The sequence below is a fragment of the Carlito syrichta genome, unplaced genomic scaffold, assembly GCF_000164805.1.
Source record: "Carlito syrichta isolate Samal-C Ts95f unplaced genomic scaffold, Tarsius_syrichta-2.0.1 Scaffold308136, whole genome shotgun sequence".
NCBI classification, from domain to species: Eukaryota; Metazoa; Chordata; class Mammalia; order Primates; family Tarsiidae; genus Carlito; species Carlito syrichta.
The window spans coordinates 906,734-927,024 of record NW_007252232.1 but is presented as its reverse complement, the minus strand read 5'-3'; the positions used below and the strand labels follow the sequence as shown (position 1 = coordinate 927,024).

Here is a 20,291-nt window from a genome sequence, read left to right as displayed (position 1 = left end):
TATCATTATCCCCATTTTACACATAGATAAACAAAAAGTATAAAACTTTGGAAGTAGCAGAGCCAGAATTCAAACTCAAGTTTGCCTCCGGCACCTGAGTTCTTTGCCACTATCAGATAGTGTTCCAATAAACTGATTTTAAAAGTTATAATTTTTCCATTGTGTAGAAGAGGGATCAGTCATATTTTTTCTTTAAAAGTCCAAAGAGTAAATATTAGGCTTTGTGGGCCCCATGGTCTCTGACAAAACTATTCTATTCTGCTGTCATAGTATAACGTAGCCAGACAAACTACATCCGTGAATGGTGAGACCGTGTTCAAATACATCTTTATTTTTTTAAAAAACAGACTGGTTTGACATATGAACTACAGTTTGGCAGCCCCTAGAGTAGAAGCATTCACATGCTTAGCTACAACTTTTTCTTTTTCTTTTTTTTTTTTTTTAATTTGGAGTCTCATTCTGTCACCCAGGTCAGAGTGCAGTGGCATGTTCACGGCTACTGTAGCCTCAATCTGCTGAGTTCAAGCAATCCTTCTGCCTCAGGTTTCCAAGTAGCTGGAACTATAGTTGTGCACCACCACTCCCAGCTAATTTCTTGATTTTTTTTTTTTTTGTAGAGATGAGTTCTCACCAAGTTGCCCAGGCTGGTCTCAAATTCCTGGGCTCAGACAATCCTCTCACCTTCATCTCCCAAAGTGCTAGGATTACAGACATGAGCCACTGCGCCTGGCCTACAACTCTTAATAAAGCTTTCCCTTCTTCAGAGAGACCCTGAATGGTGAAGTTAGTCATCAGACTAGCATTGGATTCATCCTTGGCCAGTGAATCACAAATAATTCTGTTCAAAAGCATTTTCCAATTAATCTATGAAGTAGGCATTTTTGATATGGTTGTTTCCACTGCCACTTTTGGAAGTCAGCTCCCAACCATGTGTGCCAGCAAGTTCTCTTTAAAAAAAAAAAAAAAAAATGCAGCAACCTGGATGGCTTTGGAGTCGATTATACTCGGTGATTTGTCATAGAGACAAAGAGCAGAGTTTTGTATGTTCTCACTCATAAGAGAACCTTGAATAATTGTAGTGCTATGGGAAAGCGATTGGCAGTAATGGGAAATTGGTGGGGGGGATTGGCAGTTGGGGGAGACTGCTAGGGCAGAGAGGGGCATACCTCAATGACAGGGGTACCTGCATGATCAGTGTTGTATACCTAACCCTGAATTGTATCCCACATCTTTACATTAAAATAAAAAATAATAAATAAAAACCCTGTATACTATAGGCAAAAAGTTCAAATGAGGAGAACTGACAAAGTAGTGATGGTGGTGAACTAGGGCGTATACACCCATCAGACGGTCTCTTCCCTTCTCCACCCAATAGTGTTGATATGAGAGAATATGGGCTGTTGCCACATCTGCTTATTCAAGAAAACTTAGACTCTACAAAACAGATGCTAGATTGTATCTGCTCTTTTATTGTCTCTGACCAAAGCCTCTGACATAGAGTAGGGCTAGTGATCTGTCAGTAAGCATGGTGGTATACATAATCTTATGGGCAGCTTATAGTCCAAGACCATCTACAGAGCAGATTATCCCTGACAACAGTTTCCTTTAAATTAAAAAAATATATACAGGTATTCTTTGAAACTCAAGTAGAGGTTCAGTTTTGATTATTTTACCCATTTAAAAATGTCAGCAGCATGATGTTCTTCATTCTAGTTTATTGATATGAGACAGTGGTGAAGAATGCAGGTGCTGGATGCAAACAAATCTGACCCCGATAAAGCAGAATTAGATACTGGCCAGAGTCCAAGGCTAGCCCATCTCCCTGACACCTAGGATACAAAATAGTGTATATTTTAAAAGCCCGCAAAGAAAAATCTGTAATGTCTTGTGTTTTATCACAACACTTCATGTATAATTTCTAATAAACTTGCTGTGTGAGTTTTGGCCTTAAATTTTCCTCTATGAAATAGAAATATTCATAAAGCTCTCCCAAGCTGAGAAGAAAAAAATAGATTTGTTTATATAGGGATCAAGAATTTCACCAGTACTTCAGGGCAGTCATGGGGAAGTTTATTAAGTGTGTGTCGAATTCAGTGTGTGAACAGAGTGCCCCCTTATCCAAGGGCAGGCAATGAAAAGGTGTATATGGTTTGAATGCAGCACATCTGAACATGAGGGAGAGTTGTACAATCTAGGCAGTTAGTGGTGCCTTCAGAGAGACCTTGACTGTGTCCACACAGGTACAAGAATCAAAGTTTCACAGATGTCAGGGCCACATGGTCCAGTCAAAAGCCTTAATGCCAGTATGATGCATAGCCCAACAACTCTCTGGTATCTTTATTATAAATTCTGTAAAAATATGGGAAAGTCTCCTACCTACTTCCCTATAGGAAGAGAAAAGGAACAAGAACATTAAAATGATTCTCAAAGAAAGCCTCATTTCAGGGCTTACTTTTTTAGGAAACAATGGATGAAATGGCAACTCTGAGGCCTGACATTTTCCTGAATGGACCACTGATTCTCTTCTGATACTCACCAGAAATGTACTTTAATGTGAAGTAGTGTCATTGTTACTTGATCTTATTTGGGGTACAAGATCAGATGTGTGGGCTAAAAAAACTAAGTTATTATTTCATGTACCACAAAATCTTCTGATATATTTAACTCATTCTTCTTGCAACAAAAAGTCTTATATTAAAGGCATAAGAGTATGCATAAGACATCATGAATATACCTTCATTTAATTAGATCTCTCTAAATTCTCCTTAATGCTACATGGGCTTGGGAGAGGAAACAAAGTAGCCACCCAAATATATGTACCAACCTTGCCATATAGTTCACACCCTCAGAGTTATGTGTTATTTTAAAAAGGAGTTTTCACATTTACATTTAAAATTTACAAGCCTAGGATGTTAACACAAAGTCTTAAGTCACAAAATAATCACAACAACTTGTATGCCATCAGCAGAATGAATTTTTTACTTATTAATATGATCCAGAACAAATTTGGTATAAGCATCAGTCAGTCAAATTCAAATAAAATGTAGCAAACAAATGGATATCTCCTATTTCCACCCCTTCAGCAATAATAAAATCAAATGATTGTTATACTATAAACAACATTATAGTATTGACTTCTTCTCCCCACTATAATTGTGAAAGGACAGGGATAACTAACTAACTTGGTGCAAAAACTATGTTTTTGGCATTTCTTTTTTTTTTTATTAGCATCTCTTAATATATAAAATCCATCCCATATTATTACAGTAGTATGTGTTTTAATAACATTATGCATTTAAAATCTGGGTCAGTCGCTCTTCATCTATTTTATGTTTCTGCATGACAGCATCTGAGAATATGCAGAGACATGTCTGCTACAAAATCATTAAACCAAGGAAAAAATGACTCAGATTTTGCTTACATTTAAAGAAATAAGATGGCTAACAAGTAAGTAGGGAGAGAGCTAAGAAAAAATCATTTATGGTCTAAAAATTCCACCTTGAAAGACTCTTGTCTAGGAGTTAAAATATTTTCATATAATTGGCATAAACTGGATCTAAGAAATCACCCTTGATCTAAATAGAGACTGTTTTATATTTTAAATGATTTACCAGTATCACTACATATAAGCCATAAAAACCCTAACAAGTTTTACATCTTTTGTAAATATGTCATGAGAGAGCTTTGGTTATAAAATATCGGAATTGATATGCTTCCTTATCACTCAGTAAAATGGTGCACTGAAGTTAAAATGCTCCCATTTTATCTCTGCTAACCTGACAATGGAACGTAAAATGCAAAACTTTTAAATTATCTAAAGTAATATTACGAATGCACATACAGTTAACCAACTAAGTCTTTCTATCCTTCAAGGTTCATAAAATAAATGTTCTTCAGTTAATTCGAGTTCATCTCCACCAGTAATGTGCTTCACCAGTTCATCTACATCTGCAAATATGTTTTGCCAGAATCTTTTGTTATTTAGACCCCTTTCAACCAATTTTAATACAAGAGCTAAAAGATAAGTTCAAAAGAAAAACAGAGGAGGAACATATGTCCATGTTCCTTTGTAAAGGCAGAAAGAAACTGTAGACCAAATGTTCCCTTAGTGGTGATCCATTTTGAAGTTTCCGATTTGTTCTTTCAGGATTTCTTGGAGGTATGTTCATTTGGAATCCAGATAGGATGTCAAATGTGTGGCAGCTTGTGGTTATAATTCAATGTAATAAAACCATGAAGCAAAGAGGGCTGGGCCAGATGAGTGAATATCACTCCTCGCAGCACACATGTGCAAACGCGAAGTTGCTGAAATCCAAGACATTTTCCCGCAAAGTAGCCAGGACAGGAATCCAAGCAAAAGAGCTCTGCATCCTGTCGTCCCTTCAGGATTGAAGCACCCTCTCTCTTTGCTACCGCGTTACCTAAAACAAATCAAATAAGTAAGCATTCAACACCACCCACCAAAAGTAACCATTTCTGCTACCAGGACCAATAAGTCTCTGTATAGTTTATACCTTTACCCACAACCAGCCTCACCAAGTCAACTGCTCACATTATTTACATTTCTTGCTTTTAGGTTGAAAACGTGCACAAAGCTTCCCTGACAGGGTATTGTGCAGCTTAGCTTTGTGTTTTGTGAAACTGGAAAAAAAAATCCCAGCTAATTAGGCACACTCATCACCCATCAATCTCATCACCCATCAATCCAAGCATGCAGAGCATGCTTGGGTTGATGATGGCAAAAATTTTTCAAATAAATGTTGATTAAAATCAGTGTATGTCATGACCAAAATGCTGTTTTCATTATTTTTTTAATACAGTTAACTTGCACTTTAAAATAAATAGGGTTATTTTATAAAACTGCTGTATTTACTGAGAAAACACATCCATTAAGAAGGTTGCTTTATTTTTTCATTTTTAAACATCCATGCTCATTGCTTGTAATCTAACAAAGTAGAACAGCAGTTTCTTTAATTTGACTGGTCATGTAAGAAATGTTACAGGTTAGTCAGTCAATATGCCAGGTCAAGTGGGGGAAAATAGTGTAACACTTTAACATGTCTACACCGAAAATATTTTCAAAGGAAATTATTTGAAAGTATAGTCACCATGCTTGGTATTTAGACCTCATCAGACATTTATTCAAACCTCAGCTTTTATACTGACAATGGCCCTTATTTATGTATTCAACAATATAATCGCTCTTTTGTCTGGGCTGGGCATACTACAGCAAACAAAAAAAAAAACCCTGCCTTCATAAAGCTTATGTTCTACAGCAGGGGCTAGAAAACCCTCGCTGGAAAGGACTAAATAGGGCAAATATTTTCAGCTTTGTAGGTCATTCAGTCACCATAGCAACCACTCAACTTCGCCTTTATCTAACTCACAAAAGCAGTCATAGACAAGTAAATGAATGGCATTGCTTTGTTTCCATAAAGTTTTATTTATAAACACTGAAACTTGAATTACACGTAATCTTCATGTGTTATATTATTCTTCTTTTGATTTTTATTTTTGATCATTTAAAAATGTAAAACCCATTCTTACAGGCCATTCAAAAACAGACCAAAGACTGGATATGGCCCCTGAGCCATAGTTTGTGGACTCCTGTCCCAGAGGAAGAGGTTAGACAAAGAGGTAAATAAGTACTATGTCCAAAGGCAATGTGGGCTATGGAAAAAAGCAAAGCAGTGTAACAAAGGAAGAATGACTGGGGCGGGTAGAGAAAAGGGCTACTCTTCTATATAGGATTGTCAGGGAAGGAGGTATTTGAGGAGGACATGAGGGAGGCCTGACTATCTGAGGTGAGGAATGCCTCAGACCAATGCAGGGACTTTGGCCTTTCTCCAACTAAGTACAAGGATGAGATGAGGAATGCATGACCAGACCATCAATTTAAATGGATTACTTTTGCAGAAATGAGGAAAGGTGAAGACAGTCAGGAATTGTGACAAATAAGATGAAGAGATAAGAAAAAGAGGAACCAAGGACAATTCCAAGGTCCTTGGCTTGAGCAAATGAATTGGAGTTGGCCATGTTCTGTGATGGGGTAGACTGCCTCTCTTTGCCTCAGTTTCTTTCTCTGCAAAATGTAGATACTAGTGCCTGCCTCTCTCAGTGGTAGTAAAGAATGAAAAAAATATGTGACGTGAACTGTGCAGCCCAGTGGCTGTCACATGGTTTGCATTCAGAAAATGGTGGCTGTTGTCATATTAGCTCTTTCTTGCTCTATCGTGCAACTATATGTAACCTAAAAGTGTTTACAGTCAAGTATCAATTTACATCTAGGATGTCATTTTCAAAAGCGTCTTATTTGAGGTACCTCATTCCCCATGCCTAGCTCATTCTGGAAAACAACACTGAAAGATGGATAAGATACTCTCAGGTTTATTTTTCTTTAAAATCAGTATTGTGTTGATTGAATATAGAAAATTTGTTGCTATTTTTGAATTCTGATGAATACAGGGCCTTTTAAAATGTTAATACTAGCTCCACTCCCATGCATCACGGTACTCTCAGCATTTCAAGCCCTGATTATAGGTCGCAGAGAAGATAAGACCTCAAGGTAAAGGAGTAATCTCAGCTGAACCTTAAAAGACAAATGGAATTTTAGAAGGGAAAGTACATGACTTATATGGTGATTGACAGTGAAGGCCCATTCATGATGCCTATACTCTATATTTTGGATCAGTTTCCAGTGGAGATCCATTGATCTTTCGCTTAAATGGAAAGAGCCTGGGAAGGGCAGTTTACCTTGGTGATAGAGAAAACAGGGTACAAGCTGATTAAAGGTGAGAACAGGTAGGGATCTCAGTTAGTCTAATGGTTCCCTCATACTACCTGTTCATCACAATTACCATAAGAACACTTTTTTAAAGTATGGTTTTCTAAGTCCTATCCCAGACTTGCTATGCCAGAATATCCTAGAGGTAGGACTCAAAACTGTTTTTAATAAGTTCCCATGATGATTTTTGCGAAGTCATGATACCATTAATTTGTGAGACCTTTAATTTATTATGAGTGACAATGACCCATGGTGGTGGCCCAAGAGACAGAGAAAAAGCTTTCAATTAGAGAGTCATTTGAGGAAGATACTGGGAAGGATTTGGTCATCTTAGATTTTGATAGTGAAGAATATACTGGGAGTTCTCTAATATGAAAAAGTGGAAATATTTAGATAATGGAGAGAAACTTTGAAGAACAAAACGAAGTAAAAGAATAAAGTAGGAAGCTTGCAAAGAGCAACTAAAAATATATATACTATTCTTTAAAGCAGTTTTTCTTTTTTTCTTTTTTGAGGTGAATTCTCACTCTGTCTCCCAAGCTGGAGTGCAGTGGTATGCTCATGGACACCCCAGCATCAACCTGCTGGGCTCCAGTGATCCTTCTACCTCAGCCTTCCAAGTAGCTGAAACTACAGGCGAGGGCTACCATGCCCAGCTAATTTTTGATTTATTGTAGAGATGAGGTCTCACCAATTTGCCCAGGCTGGTCTTGAAGCCAGGGGCTCAGGCAATCCACTCACCTTGGCCTTCCAAAATGCTGGGATTACAGGCTGAGCTACTGAGCCCGGCCATAAAGCAGTTTTTCAACCTTGGTACTATTGACATTTGAGACCAAACATTTCTTTGTTGTAGGGAACTGTCCTGTGTTTTATAGGATGTTTAGTGGTATCCTTGGCCTCTGCTCACAAGATGTGAGAGGCATCTCCCCTTGAAGTGTGATAATCAGAAATGTCCACTCAGAGACAAAACTGTCCCTGGTTGAGAACTACTACTCTAAAGACATAGCTTTTCACCCTTAAAAAGAAGAGCATTAAAGAGTCTAAAATTTCTTGAGATTCAGTGTGATTTGTTTCTACTTACAAATAAAATAGCTCTGGGAAATGCTTGACTTTGGCGCCAGGAAGACATTGTACATGGTTAGGAGACTTAACACTGACAAAACCAGACAGGAAAGAACTATTTAGCACAGATAATGCAGCAAAACTCGGAATTTAAGAAAAGGAAAACTAAGGCAGGTCAACAGACTTGTTTTTACACAAAAAGTAGTAGCTGCATCCTCTCTAGAGACACTGAAAACTACATAAGCAGAATAAATTCAAAGCCAATATTTTCACCTGGAAAAGATTACTGACTAGAGAATTGTCCCCTCTCTTCACATCTTCATCTAAAACTATTACTATCTCAAGTTGACTGCTAATTCTCTTCATATTTGCATTTAAATGGAAAATAAAATTCTGACACAGGCAACCCACTACAGACTGACCATCTTACTTTTTCAGCCTCTCTGTGTTTCCATGCTGAACTGCTAAGGAAAATGGAAACTTTTTTGTTATATAGTTAATACCTATAGGACTGCTGTCTCACCTGTGGTCTAAGATCAGTTAACAATTTTAAGAAAAATGTATGGTTTCTAGAAGCACTAAGCTTACCATGGAAGCTAGTCACAGCTCCACAAATGAATTTACTCTATGTACGTAAGACCCATAAAAGGCATCAAATGTTTTATGCAGTTCAAGTCACACTGACTTGAATAAAGGAAACAAAGTTTTATGGCTTCGAGATTATTCTCAAGTGACATATCACTAAAAAAAAAAAAAAAAAAGGAGCCAAAGCATCATGATGGCTTGGGGAAACTATATTATCTTTCTACAACTTTTCAAAGTGCTAAATGAAATATCACTACCGTTGAGGATTTAGCTAGAGCAAACTTATATTCCCAGCACACAGAGCCAAAATGCCCCTAAAGGTTTGCTTCCCCCAAATGCCTTCTCTAACTGCACATAAATAGAGAGTATGCCGCTCTACCAAGAGAAGTACTTAGGCACGTTCCTTTCCAGAATACAGTTGGCTTCTGCTCATGGTGTTGTTTTATATTTATATATAAAAATCAATACAAATATAATCTTCCAAAACATTATTCCTTAGTCTACAAGAAATACGATGAAAGAAAAAATTTTCACTTGATAAATATAAGAACCTGACTCATGGGTGACTCCAAGCTTCTTATTTAGGAAATACTTAGGAAAAAAATGATTGAAAGGGATCAAGGGAAGGATATTGGAAGTATCTTAAGGCAGGGTTTGTTTAGCAAGCACACTGAGTCTACACTGGTTAAAAGTGGCTTAGAAGGAGAGCTGATAGAAATTATGAGAGTGTTGACCTCCTTGCTTAACCTACAAATGACTCCATGAACTTCTTCTGCCCAGGGTATAAAAGCACATTACCAGTAGTCTTAATATCACTAATAAAGTAAAATTAGTTGATAATTACAATTAATGTTGAAAATGGTATTGATTTTTGACATGATTTCAGCTAGACAACTAACAACTATTCTATTGATAATTTGGGGTATGATAATATCAGCTCAAGTTTTCATTTAATGTAAAGGCTATTATAAAATGACATTTTGTAAAATCTTGTTTTAAATTTAATATATATTAAGTAATGTATATATTATTTATACATAATGTATATATTTTGTAAAATCTTGTTTATTGTAATATCCTATGTTCATGCTTAGCAGGAGAACTGGCCTGCTTTTGACCTCAGTGGTTGAAAATGAATGAGAACTCTAAATGTTTAGTTATTCAAAATATTATAAAGAAGAAAACATAAACAAAGCAAGAAGCCATTCACTCTCTCTCTCTATGCTTCCTAAGAGGTCAAAGCTTGATAGCAACCAGAACCAAAGAGTCATTCCATTCCAGTATGTCCAACTCTAATAATCTCAGGATGGCCCCAGTCATATCAATTTTCATTCAAGAAATAGTTACTGAGGCATTCAGCTGGCTCTGACACTACTAGGGTAAGCAAAAACAGACCTGTGGCCTGACTTCATAGCCCTCACTAGACATAAAACTCTAAGTATAGCAATTGAGTACAGCAATTAGTATGAAATGTAATCATAGTAAATGCTCAGAAATACAGGGGGCATGAATTCAATCAAAGAAGTATTCCCTGAAGAAAGAACTATTAACTAGAAAAGAAGGGAGGAAAACACATTCCAGGAAGAGGGACTAAGAGAAGGCCAGGATGTTTGGAGCAGCAAGAATGAAGGGGAGGTGGTTTGCCAGGTTATCCATTAAGGACCAGACAAGCAGAAGCTAGTGGATCATCCAGGGGATGCCACTGGAAAATGTTGGGGGTGATAGCTCAGAAAATGTACAGTTTACACAATTATTGTAGTCATCGTATGGAGTCCAAACTAGAAGGAAGCAACCAAGTATTCTAGAAGAGATGGCAGTTTGGACAGGAGCAAGTCTTGTGATGCAGAGTCATGGAAAGGTTTGGGAGTAGAACTCCTAAGGACAAAGCCATCAACTAGATATGAAGAGATAAGACATTAGATTTTGCGCTGAAGAATGGGTAGACAAGGGTGCTCTTCAGAGACAAGGAGAACTAGACTGTTGACTGCTAAGACCTGAATAAAAGTCTTCAATTATTAATCTCCTGTAAGGCAGTAATTATTTCTACTTTAGCAAATAATCCATAGGTGGATTCTTGCCATGTTGTTTTGATACACAGGCCCATCAACTCAGAAACTGTTACTTTAAAATGGGCTCATGAAGAAGCTGAAATGAATTTAGTGACCCTTACCTCAAATAATTAGCTCACCCACCAAATCACTGCTCTATAAAATACGACACAAAGGATGATGATACTGAGAAATGGCCTTTTCAAAAAGGTCAAAGCCATAGGGTGGCACTACATAAGCAGTTTTATCAACATAATGTTTTCTTGATGGCAGGATAAAATCAATGGGGGATGCCACCTAGTAAACAAGTAGTAAATTATACTTGTGTTTTGTCTATACTTGCCTTTGTGGTTTTGACTTTATTGCCACTGCTACAGGACCAACCTGAGTAATCTGGCAGCACTTTACAGTCCTCTCCTTCCAAACAAGGATTCATGTGACACCACCATTTCTGAATCACGATGGAAGCTGGAAAACAAAGGCCAGATGATATTTGTGACTCTGTTTCTTCCTCCAAAGATGGACAAAATAAAGCTCAATACACATTAGTACACTGACTTCAAAGATTGCTACTAAGAATTATTTCTTCACAAGTAAATTTAAGGAATCCAATCAGTCATACATTCTATAAAATGAAATATTTCATTTGTCCAAGAAGATAAAATCAATCTGTGTAAAAGTCTTTGCTGACTTCAGGCCAGTCATGAAACTCTCAGAAAATGTTAGCTATTATTACAGTCATTATCTTTGGTTGCAAGTTACAATGGTAGATGTTGATATTACCATGTTCTCATGTTGGATGCTCTTTGTTAACAGCAAAGTTTAAGAACAGTAAAAAAAATTCTATCATATGTGGTGCTCATTCCTCCATGGCATTCCAGTAAGTGGTGAACAGCCACTTCAAGTCAATTATCAGAAGCCAAACTGAAGGTGGAAAGGCCTGGCATTCTCTCAAGTTCCTCCATGGGAATATTCTAGACTAGTTAGCTCATCTGTGAATTCATTCTTCTCTTTACCTCACAAGCCCTGCAGCAGTCTGCCAATAAAATGATTTATGTTTTAGGTCCATGGTACAGAAAGCAGCACTCTACTTCTCTGGGTTTGGACAGAGCAAAAATGGAGGAAACTCCATTATCCAGACTTGTTATTCCCATGGATTTAGAAGGTGATTAATTTTGAAAGATGAATTCAAGTGTGGTACAAGACAAGAGCTCTGGGTCTGGGGTGGTGGTGAGGGGAGAGGGATTAATCCTGTTTTTCTTGTTGAAACAGCAATACTTACACAGAAAACATACTCCAATGGAGGTTTTGTTTTTTCCTTTGGATAACAAAGAATTTTATTCCATTATTTCTCAATGAGAAAGATGCATGGCACACAGTTTTCTTTTTTTATTTTAAAATATTTATTGACAAATGGAGATTGCATATAGCCAAGGTATACAACATGGTGAACTGATTTTTGAACACACTGTATAATAATCACAATTAATTTAATAAACATATCCATGAAGCCCACCTGGGCAACTTGGTGCGATCTTGTCTCTACAATTAAAAAAAAAATTATCTGGGCATGGTGGCATGCACCTGTAGTTCCAGCTACTTGGAAGGCTGAGACAGAAAGATTGCCTGAGCCCAGAAGATAGAGACTGCAATGTCTATGAGCATGCCACTGCACTCCAGCCTGAATGATAGTGAGACTCTGACTCAGAAAACAAAACAAAACAAAACAAAACACATCCATTGCCACTCATGCTGCACCTTGGATCCTCAGAACATGTTCACTTTATAAGTGAAAATTTATATCCTTTGACCAACATTGCCCCCCTTTCCCTCAGCCCCTGATAACCACCATTCCACTTTTATTCCATAAGCTTGACTTTTCTAGATTATACATGAAAGTGAGATCATATAGTGTTTGTCTTTCTGCCTCTGGCCTATTAGCATAATGTTCTCCAGGTTCATCCAGGTTGTCACAATTGCAGGAATTCCTTCTTTTTAAAGACTGAATTGTATTCCATTGTGAGTATATCACCACATTTTCTTTATCCATTCATCTGTCAGTAAACATGTAGGTTGTTTTCAAATCTTGGCTATTATGAATAACTCTGCAATGAACATGGGAGCACAGATACTTTAGAGACATGATTTCATGTCCTTTGGCTGTATACCTATAAGTGGAACTGAGAGACTGTACAGTAGTTCCATTTTTTAGTTTTTTGAGCCTTCATACTGTTTTCCATTATGTTTATACTAATTTACATTCCCACAGTTTACCAGGGGTTCCCTTTTTTTATCACCCTAATCAACACTTGTTATTTTTTTGTCTTTTTTTGTGTTATCTCACTTTGGTTTGTTTGCATTTCCCTGATGGATGATGATGTTGACCAACTTTTATATACCTGTTGGTAATTTGTAGTCTTCCTTGGAAAAACATCTATTTGGGTCCTCTTCCTATTTTTTAAAATTTTTTGTCAATTGAGTGTTATGGATTCCTTTTATATTTTTTATGTTAAATCCTTATCAGATATATGGTTTGCAAATATTTTCTCACATTGTGTAGGTTGCCTTTTCATCTTGTTGTTTCTTTTGCTGTGAGGACATTTTTTAGTTTGATGTAGTCCCGATTGTTTAGTTTTGCTTTTGTTGCCTGTGCTTTTGGTGTCATGTCCAAAAAAATCATTGCTAAGAAAATGTCAAGGACCTTTCCCCCTGTTATTTTCCAGTAGTTTTAGTTTCAGGTCTTATATTTACATCCTTAATCCATTTCAATTTAATTTGTGTATATGTGAAACACAATCTGATTTCATTATTTTGCATGTGAGTATCTAGTTTTCCAAGCACTATTTATTGAAGAGACAATCCTTTCCCCATTGTTCTTTCATGGCACTCTTGTCAAGGATTACTTGATCATATATGCATGGGTTTATTTCTGGGTTATCTACTATAGCTTTGTAATATAATATGCATCAAGAGGTGTGACACCTCAGCCTTATTATTCGTTCTCAAAATTGCTTTGGCTATGTGAGGTCTTTTGTGATTCCATACAAATTGTAGGATTGCTTTTCTATTTTTGTGGAAAAATGCCATTGGAATTTTGATAGGGATTGCATCTATAGATTGCTTTGGGGCATATAGACATTTTAACTATATTAATTATTCCAATCCACAAACATGGGATATTTATCTATTTGTATCTTCCACAATTTCTTTCATTGATGCCTTATAGTTTTCAGTGTACAGGTACAGATCTTTCATCTCCCTGGTTCAATTTACATTAAGTCCTCTACATACAAACCTTCAATCTACAAAATTTAACAATGCACCCATACTTTAATGTTTTCTCTCCACCAGGTGTCGGTAGAGCCTGCTAAATACATACCATTTGGCCAATTGTGTTACTTGGGTAACTACGCTAACTTCATTGGACTTGAAACAAATGGACTTATGAATATGCTCTTGGAACCAAACTTGTTTGTATGCTAGGGACTTGCTGTATTCTTAAGTATTTTATTATCTTCGATGCAACTATAATAGGATTATTTTATTAGTTTCTTCCTTGGATAGTTCATTTTTATGGAAACAAAACCGGGTTGTGGAAGTTGACTTTGTATCCTGCAGCTTACTAAATCTACTTATTAGTACTAAGTATTTAAAGAAAAATTAATGCTCATCCTTCTCTTCCAAATAATTGAAGAGGAAGGAACACTTCCAAACTCATTTTGCAACGCCAACATTACCTTCAGACCAAAACCAGATAAGGACACAATGAAAAAAGAAAACTGTAAGTCAATAACCTTGATAAACATAGATAAAAAATCCTCAACAAAATACTAGAAAACTGAATTGAACAGTACATTAAAAGGATCATCCACTGTGATCAAGTTGGGATTTGGATGAAAGAATGTTTCCACTTATGCAAATCAATTAATGTGATACACCATATTAACAGAATTGAAGGCTAAAAAATCATATGATCATCTCAGATGCAGAAAAGCATTTGACAATATCAACACCATTTTATGATAAAGACTCTCAACAAAATAGGTGCAGAAGGAATGTACTTCAACGTAATAAAGACCATACATTGCAAAGCCCACACCTGACATCATATTCAACAGTAAGTAAAACACTGCAGGTTTTTCCTGTAATATCAATTACAAGGTAAGGATGCCTATTCTCACCACTCCTGTTCAACATGTTACCAGAAATCCTAGCTAGAGCAGTCAGTAGGTAAGAAAAAGAAATAAAAGACACCCAAATTGGAAAGGAAGAAGTTAAATTGTCTGTTTGCAGACAACAAAATCTTATATAGAAAACCCTAAAGGCTCTCTTAATGGATTTGACTTAAACTAACACTGCCTGTGAAGTCAGAAACTCAAGTTCAAGCAAAGCTTTACAAACCCCAGTATCTATCTACTGTCTTTTTATTTGGCAGCCAGGCACCCTGCTAATTGCCTTCCTGTATTCTCTAATTTAAATCTCACAACCCTGAAGTTAAGAATTGTTTTCCTGCATTTCACAGAAATGAAAAGATTGAGGTTCAGAGGCATTAAGTGACTGGGGCAAGGTCAAAGGAGGCAGTTTGGCATTAGAACTCAAGTTCTCTTTTTTTTTTTTTTTTTGAGTTGGAGTCTCACTCCATTGCCCAGGCTGGAGTGCAGTGGCACACTCACGGCCACCCAGCGTCAACCTGCTGGGCTCCAGCAATCCCTCTGCCTCAGCCTTCCAAGTACCTGGAACTACAGGAGTGCACTACCATGCCCGGCTAATTTTTTGATTTTTTCTTGTAGAGACGAGGTCTCACCATGTTGCCCAGGCTGATCTAGAACCCGTGGGCTCAGGCAATCCTCTCCCCTCAGCCTCCCAAAGTGCTAGGATTACAGGCTTGAGCCACCGCATTCGGCCTGAAATATATACCTTCTCCCTAACACCAGAGAGGTCTAGTAGAAAAAAATCCTTGTATAGAAAAAAGCAATGACAACAGTAGGGAACAAGGCAAAGCAGTGCATTCAAACACTTCCCCAGACAGGCAAATGCTACTTGGTGTGTTGAGAGCACAGGATGACCAAAAGGGCCAGACATAATGTCTTCTCCACATATGGCCACCACTGTTCCTGATTCTGGCCAAATACTGAGCTACAATCCAGTGATACCCATTAAAACCAATAGTACCTGAGTCGGGTAGATTTGTGATCTAGGGTAATCACTTGCTACTGATATCAGGAAATGTCAACACTGAGAAAGAAAGCCAAAGAGGCTATGTATTTTGTCAGAGACTGACACTGAACTGGAGTAGACGGACACAGTGGGGCAAAACCTAAGAAAGTTAAATCTTTTCAGCCCCAAATATCTTAACAGTCCCACTTCACAACTTCATGGAGCTGTGTCACTTTCAAAGCACTTTTCCTTGCTGCGCCTCTTCTGATTGTCCCAACAACAGGAAACAGGAAGGAGAGGCAGATGATAGCAGAAGTAAAAGCCAGAGCTTTCTGCAAAGTTAATCAAATGAAGAGGGAAGTACTAGAATCTAGAATTTTCTTCTTCTCTATCAGGCATTCTTTCTACTGTATTGGAATTCAATAGTATTTTAGATTAATAAGTGCTGCATACAGTCTTACTAAACTCAGTGCTGAACAATCATTATTGTCTGAATACCTTGGGTTGATCCCAAATAGATACAAAATAAATAAGAGACAGTCCTCAACCCTCAATTTAAAATACCATCTGAAGGACTAGAAAAGTTACATAAATGTTGACAGAGCTGATTATATTTACACAGAGTTAGAGGTGAATTTGAAATACTTTTTTGAATTTACAACTCTTCCTTACACAAACTTTCTTGCCTCAGGAGTGAGAACCATCAGAGCTTCATGAAAAATTCAAAAGCAGCCTTGACAGGTGGCTAGTGGTCCAGCCAATTGAAGGCAGGAAAGACAGGGAACGATGGCCCAGCTGGAATGGTCAAGCAGATGCATGTGGCTGAATTGAGAGATGGTTAGGGAAGCATTGGATGCTCAGCTAAGGAGAGTGTCTAGGAAGGAACCTTTAGGCATTCTCAACAACAATTCAAGATTAGACTTGGTTCTCTTAGCAGCAGAGAACCATGGAAGGTGTATGAGCAAGGCAGTGAAATAAGGTAGAGGAACCTGTGTGCCAAGAGCGTTTGAGAAAGAAGGAATTCTAAAAGGGAAGAGCAACTGAGGACTGAGTGAAGTGAGAAACTGGGGAATAAATTCCCTGCAGAGAAAGAGAATGGATCAGATTATCTCAGCCTTAGAGCAGAGAAATGCCAGCCAGCATTTACTGAACCCATGGGGACACACGATACTTCTGAAGCCAAGACAGAAAAGAAGCTTGAGAGGGAAAAAAATGATGGATTCAGGTGTACATCACAGAAAAATATGCCACTTCTTAACCACAGGGGAAAACAAGTAAGTATTCGCCTAGTGTTTTAAGAATTTAAATATATTTTAATAAAGGAAGCATAAAAGATCAAGAACAACCTCTATGACATTATATACCAGTTTTGTTTTGTTTAATTTGAAAATATGAAGCGATGCTTCCTTATAAAAACAGATTTGTATCAGACTCCTTAAAATAGCAAGCTGCCCTGGAATTTAAAATAGTTCTAGTTGCAAAATATATATATTTATATTTCTCCCTTTCTTACAAAAGAATCCATTGGGTGAGGTGCCCCTATCAGCTGATACCCATGATGGAGTTTCTTTGAAAAAGGCTTAATAGTAAATATTCTTTCAGAAATGAGAGATATATAAAGAGATACCACAATAACCAAAACACGAGTTTCAAATTCCTTTATGAGGGAGTGACTAAGGGTTTGACCTGACAGCAAATAATGTGATTACACGACCCAGAAGTTTAAGCTTCCAGTGTATCCTGAACCCGACTAAGAGCTGAGACCAAGGACCCAGAAGTAAAATTCTATTAAAATAACTATTGAGCACATCTGCCCACCTTACTGACTGTTGTCACCACAGGAAAATAAGTTTGTAGGAGGTGTATTTTTTTTTCTTGTTACAAAATATCATAATACACTTTAAATGAAAAAGTGTCTTGTCACTTCTATTTTTAAAATAAAATTCTTTAAAAATCTCATGCTTCCCTGACTTATGAAAACACATAAAATCCCTGTCTTCAAGCTGCCAACCTATAATGAATTTCAAGTTTTATACAGAAAGAAAGAAAAAAAAAAAAAAGACAGCGAAGGGCTCCCTGGTTTTATGGTAGCAACTAGTACATTCTATAATGTTGTCTAGGCAAAAACTGAATGTGATAATTAGCTGTTTACTTCTGGTGCATTTTCCTTATGCTTTATTATATAAAATAAAATGATTTTTATATATATCTTGTCCCAAATAAATATCATTTGGTTAAATAAAACATGATACTGTATTTATATAGTTATTTAGGTAAGTCCACTTTCAAATTAGTCTAACAAAGAACAGGCTCACTTTTTAAGACTTGGCCTCTCATCTGTAGACTTCATTTAGTTGTATTTATACTGAGTTAAGGTTTTTCTAAAGAAAAGTGTATTTTTACACTACAACTATGGACATAGCAATTAAAAAATATCTTTAACGAAGGCAAACCTCTTAGAATATGCTTCAAGGTTTTAATAAATTGTATCTTCAGTTATTTTGCTCTTGTTGTGGTTATTTCAAGATGCTCACCATGTTCTTTAAAAATCAAGCCATTTATTAACTTTTATAATTCTTGTTATTTCAGGATAAGAAGCCATACCAACCTGACACAGCTAACACATTAGAGCAGTAGTTACAACACTAGTGATTTTTTTCACAGACTCTTATGTGTTTATACATCCCACAAATAAAACACTATTGTCATTTTCACAAAGTACCCAGAGTACAGAGTCAGTCAGTGCATGCGTATGTATAAACTGATCTTTTGTGTTCTAGGTTTATTATCCCTGCTAAATTCAGATTCATGTAACTATATCGTGTATACTGGGGACCCCTGAGTCAGAGTTTCTTAACCTCAGCATTATTGACTTTTGCGGTCAGTTAATTCTTTATTGTGGGGGAAATCCTGTACATTGTACAAAGGTTAGCCGCATTTCTGGTCTCTACAAGCTAGATATCAGTAGCTCCCTCTACCAAATGTCTCCAGGCAATGTCAAATCCCCAAATTGACCCTGGTAGAAAAAATTGATCTATATAATTTGTAGCCATACTCAGCTCAAAATGAAAGGTGGTACACTAGTTCATAAGTCCTGCTTAAAGCTTTGGTTTATGAAAATAATCCTTATTCGTGGAACACACAACAACACCTCTATGCCATGTCTTCCTTCCTGCTTCTACCATGGGCAATTCCGGAAGTCTAAAGTTTGTGCACATCCACCCGCTTGCTCTCTCTAACACACATACTAGCTAATGGTGAGCTCACCATAAAACCACTGTAACCTGTATAGTCTTGCTTTCTACTGTTTCCAAACGAGATGAGGCAACCTCTAGTTCTCAAGTTTCCTCCACCCACTCTTATATGCTTGGTGCTGCCTGGCTTCCTAATAACCTCCACACTCATAGCCTCCTCCTACCCTCTAAATTCAGACCCATTGCTTCTCATGGGACACCATCCCCGACCCATCTCTGTTCTCCTGTGGAATTATTTATTTATGAGAGTTTGTCTATTTCTCCTAGCAAACTTTGGGCTCCTTGAAAGCAGGACTTTAGTCTTATTATTGCAATCCCTAGCATGTAGGACAGGACAGGCACGAAGGTGCCAAATTAAAACTTGATGAATGAACCACCATATGCAATGTATATGTCCTTCCCACTCCCAGCATTTTTGTAAAATCCTCTCTGTCACTCACCCGACGGCACTGAGTAACTCACCTTTTAAGTGGCAAGGAGAACATACCCAACTAAACACACACACACACACACACACACACACACACACACACACACACACACACATTGTAAAGAGAGACCCTATGACCCTATATCTCATCACACAGTCCATCAAGCAATAAAAGTTGTCCACAGTCCAAACTGTAACTCTCTTCCTTAGCTAAGTGAATTCTGACATCTCAGAAAAGTGGTAGAAATTGGGTCATCATCAAAAAAAATTTTTTAAAGGTTTGAAAAGTAACTGCTTTCCGTTTTCAAGTTTTTGTCTTATTAATCTCTTTCAAACCCAATGTTTAAAAGTCATTCATTTTGACAAGATAAATTAAACTTCCTTGTACAACACACTCATCCCATTTTATCACAAAACCACTCAGCATTATCTCTTTAGAGCTGTATTTTGATAAATGCATAGACTATAGTTGCCATCACAAAATAAGCCTGTATATGCCAGTGGAAGATTCAAAAGGAAGAATGCTTACCAGCTGAATAGCTGTTTTAGGACCCAAGTAACCATACCTTCAATAAAATAATCCCCTGTTTCTTCTCCCAAATCCGTAATTGTATACCAAAGACACACTTTAGTAATTCCAGGGGCTGGGTGAGTCATAAGTTAATTATAACAAAGAAGTTTGGTGGGGCGGAGGGGTAGCTAATTATTCTCCATGTTTAACTAACATAAGCTATGGTTTTATGGAAAAGCAATGAAAACACTAGATAAGTATCTGTAGTGTGGATTAACAAAAATGCTAAAGGATATTCCAAGTTCTATGTCAGCATTAATTAGCGCCCCACACCAACATCTTCTTGCCTTTGTTTTAATTTAAATGTAAATGCAGGTGAATTTCATATTTTAGATTCTCTATTCTTATTGACAAATAAGACAAGAGGAACATATCAGCAGAGAATAGGTCTTCTCACATG

At 37.1% G+C, this 20,291-nt stretch overlaps 1 protein-coding gene across 1 annotated transcript in view; it reads right to left on the bottom strand.

Moving 5' to 3' along the window:
• Positions 1-3,950: 3,950 nt before the first annotated feature.
• FAM19A4 (family with sequence similarity 19 member A4, C-C motif chemokine like) overlaps positions 3,951-20,291 on the bottom strand; it is a 187,185-nt gene continuing 170,844 nt past the window's right edge. The window contains exons 5-6 of the mRNA XM_021716059.1: positions 10,823-10,947; positions 3,951-4,421 (exon numbers count right to left, since the gene is read on the bottom strand). Coding sequence (XP_021571734.1) covers positions 4,410-4,421; positions 10,823-10,947 — 137 coding nt within the window. The 3' untranslated portion in view covers positions 3,951-4,409. The remainder of the gene's footprint in view (positions 4,422-10,822; positions 10,948-20,291) is intronic.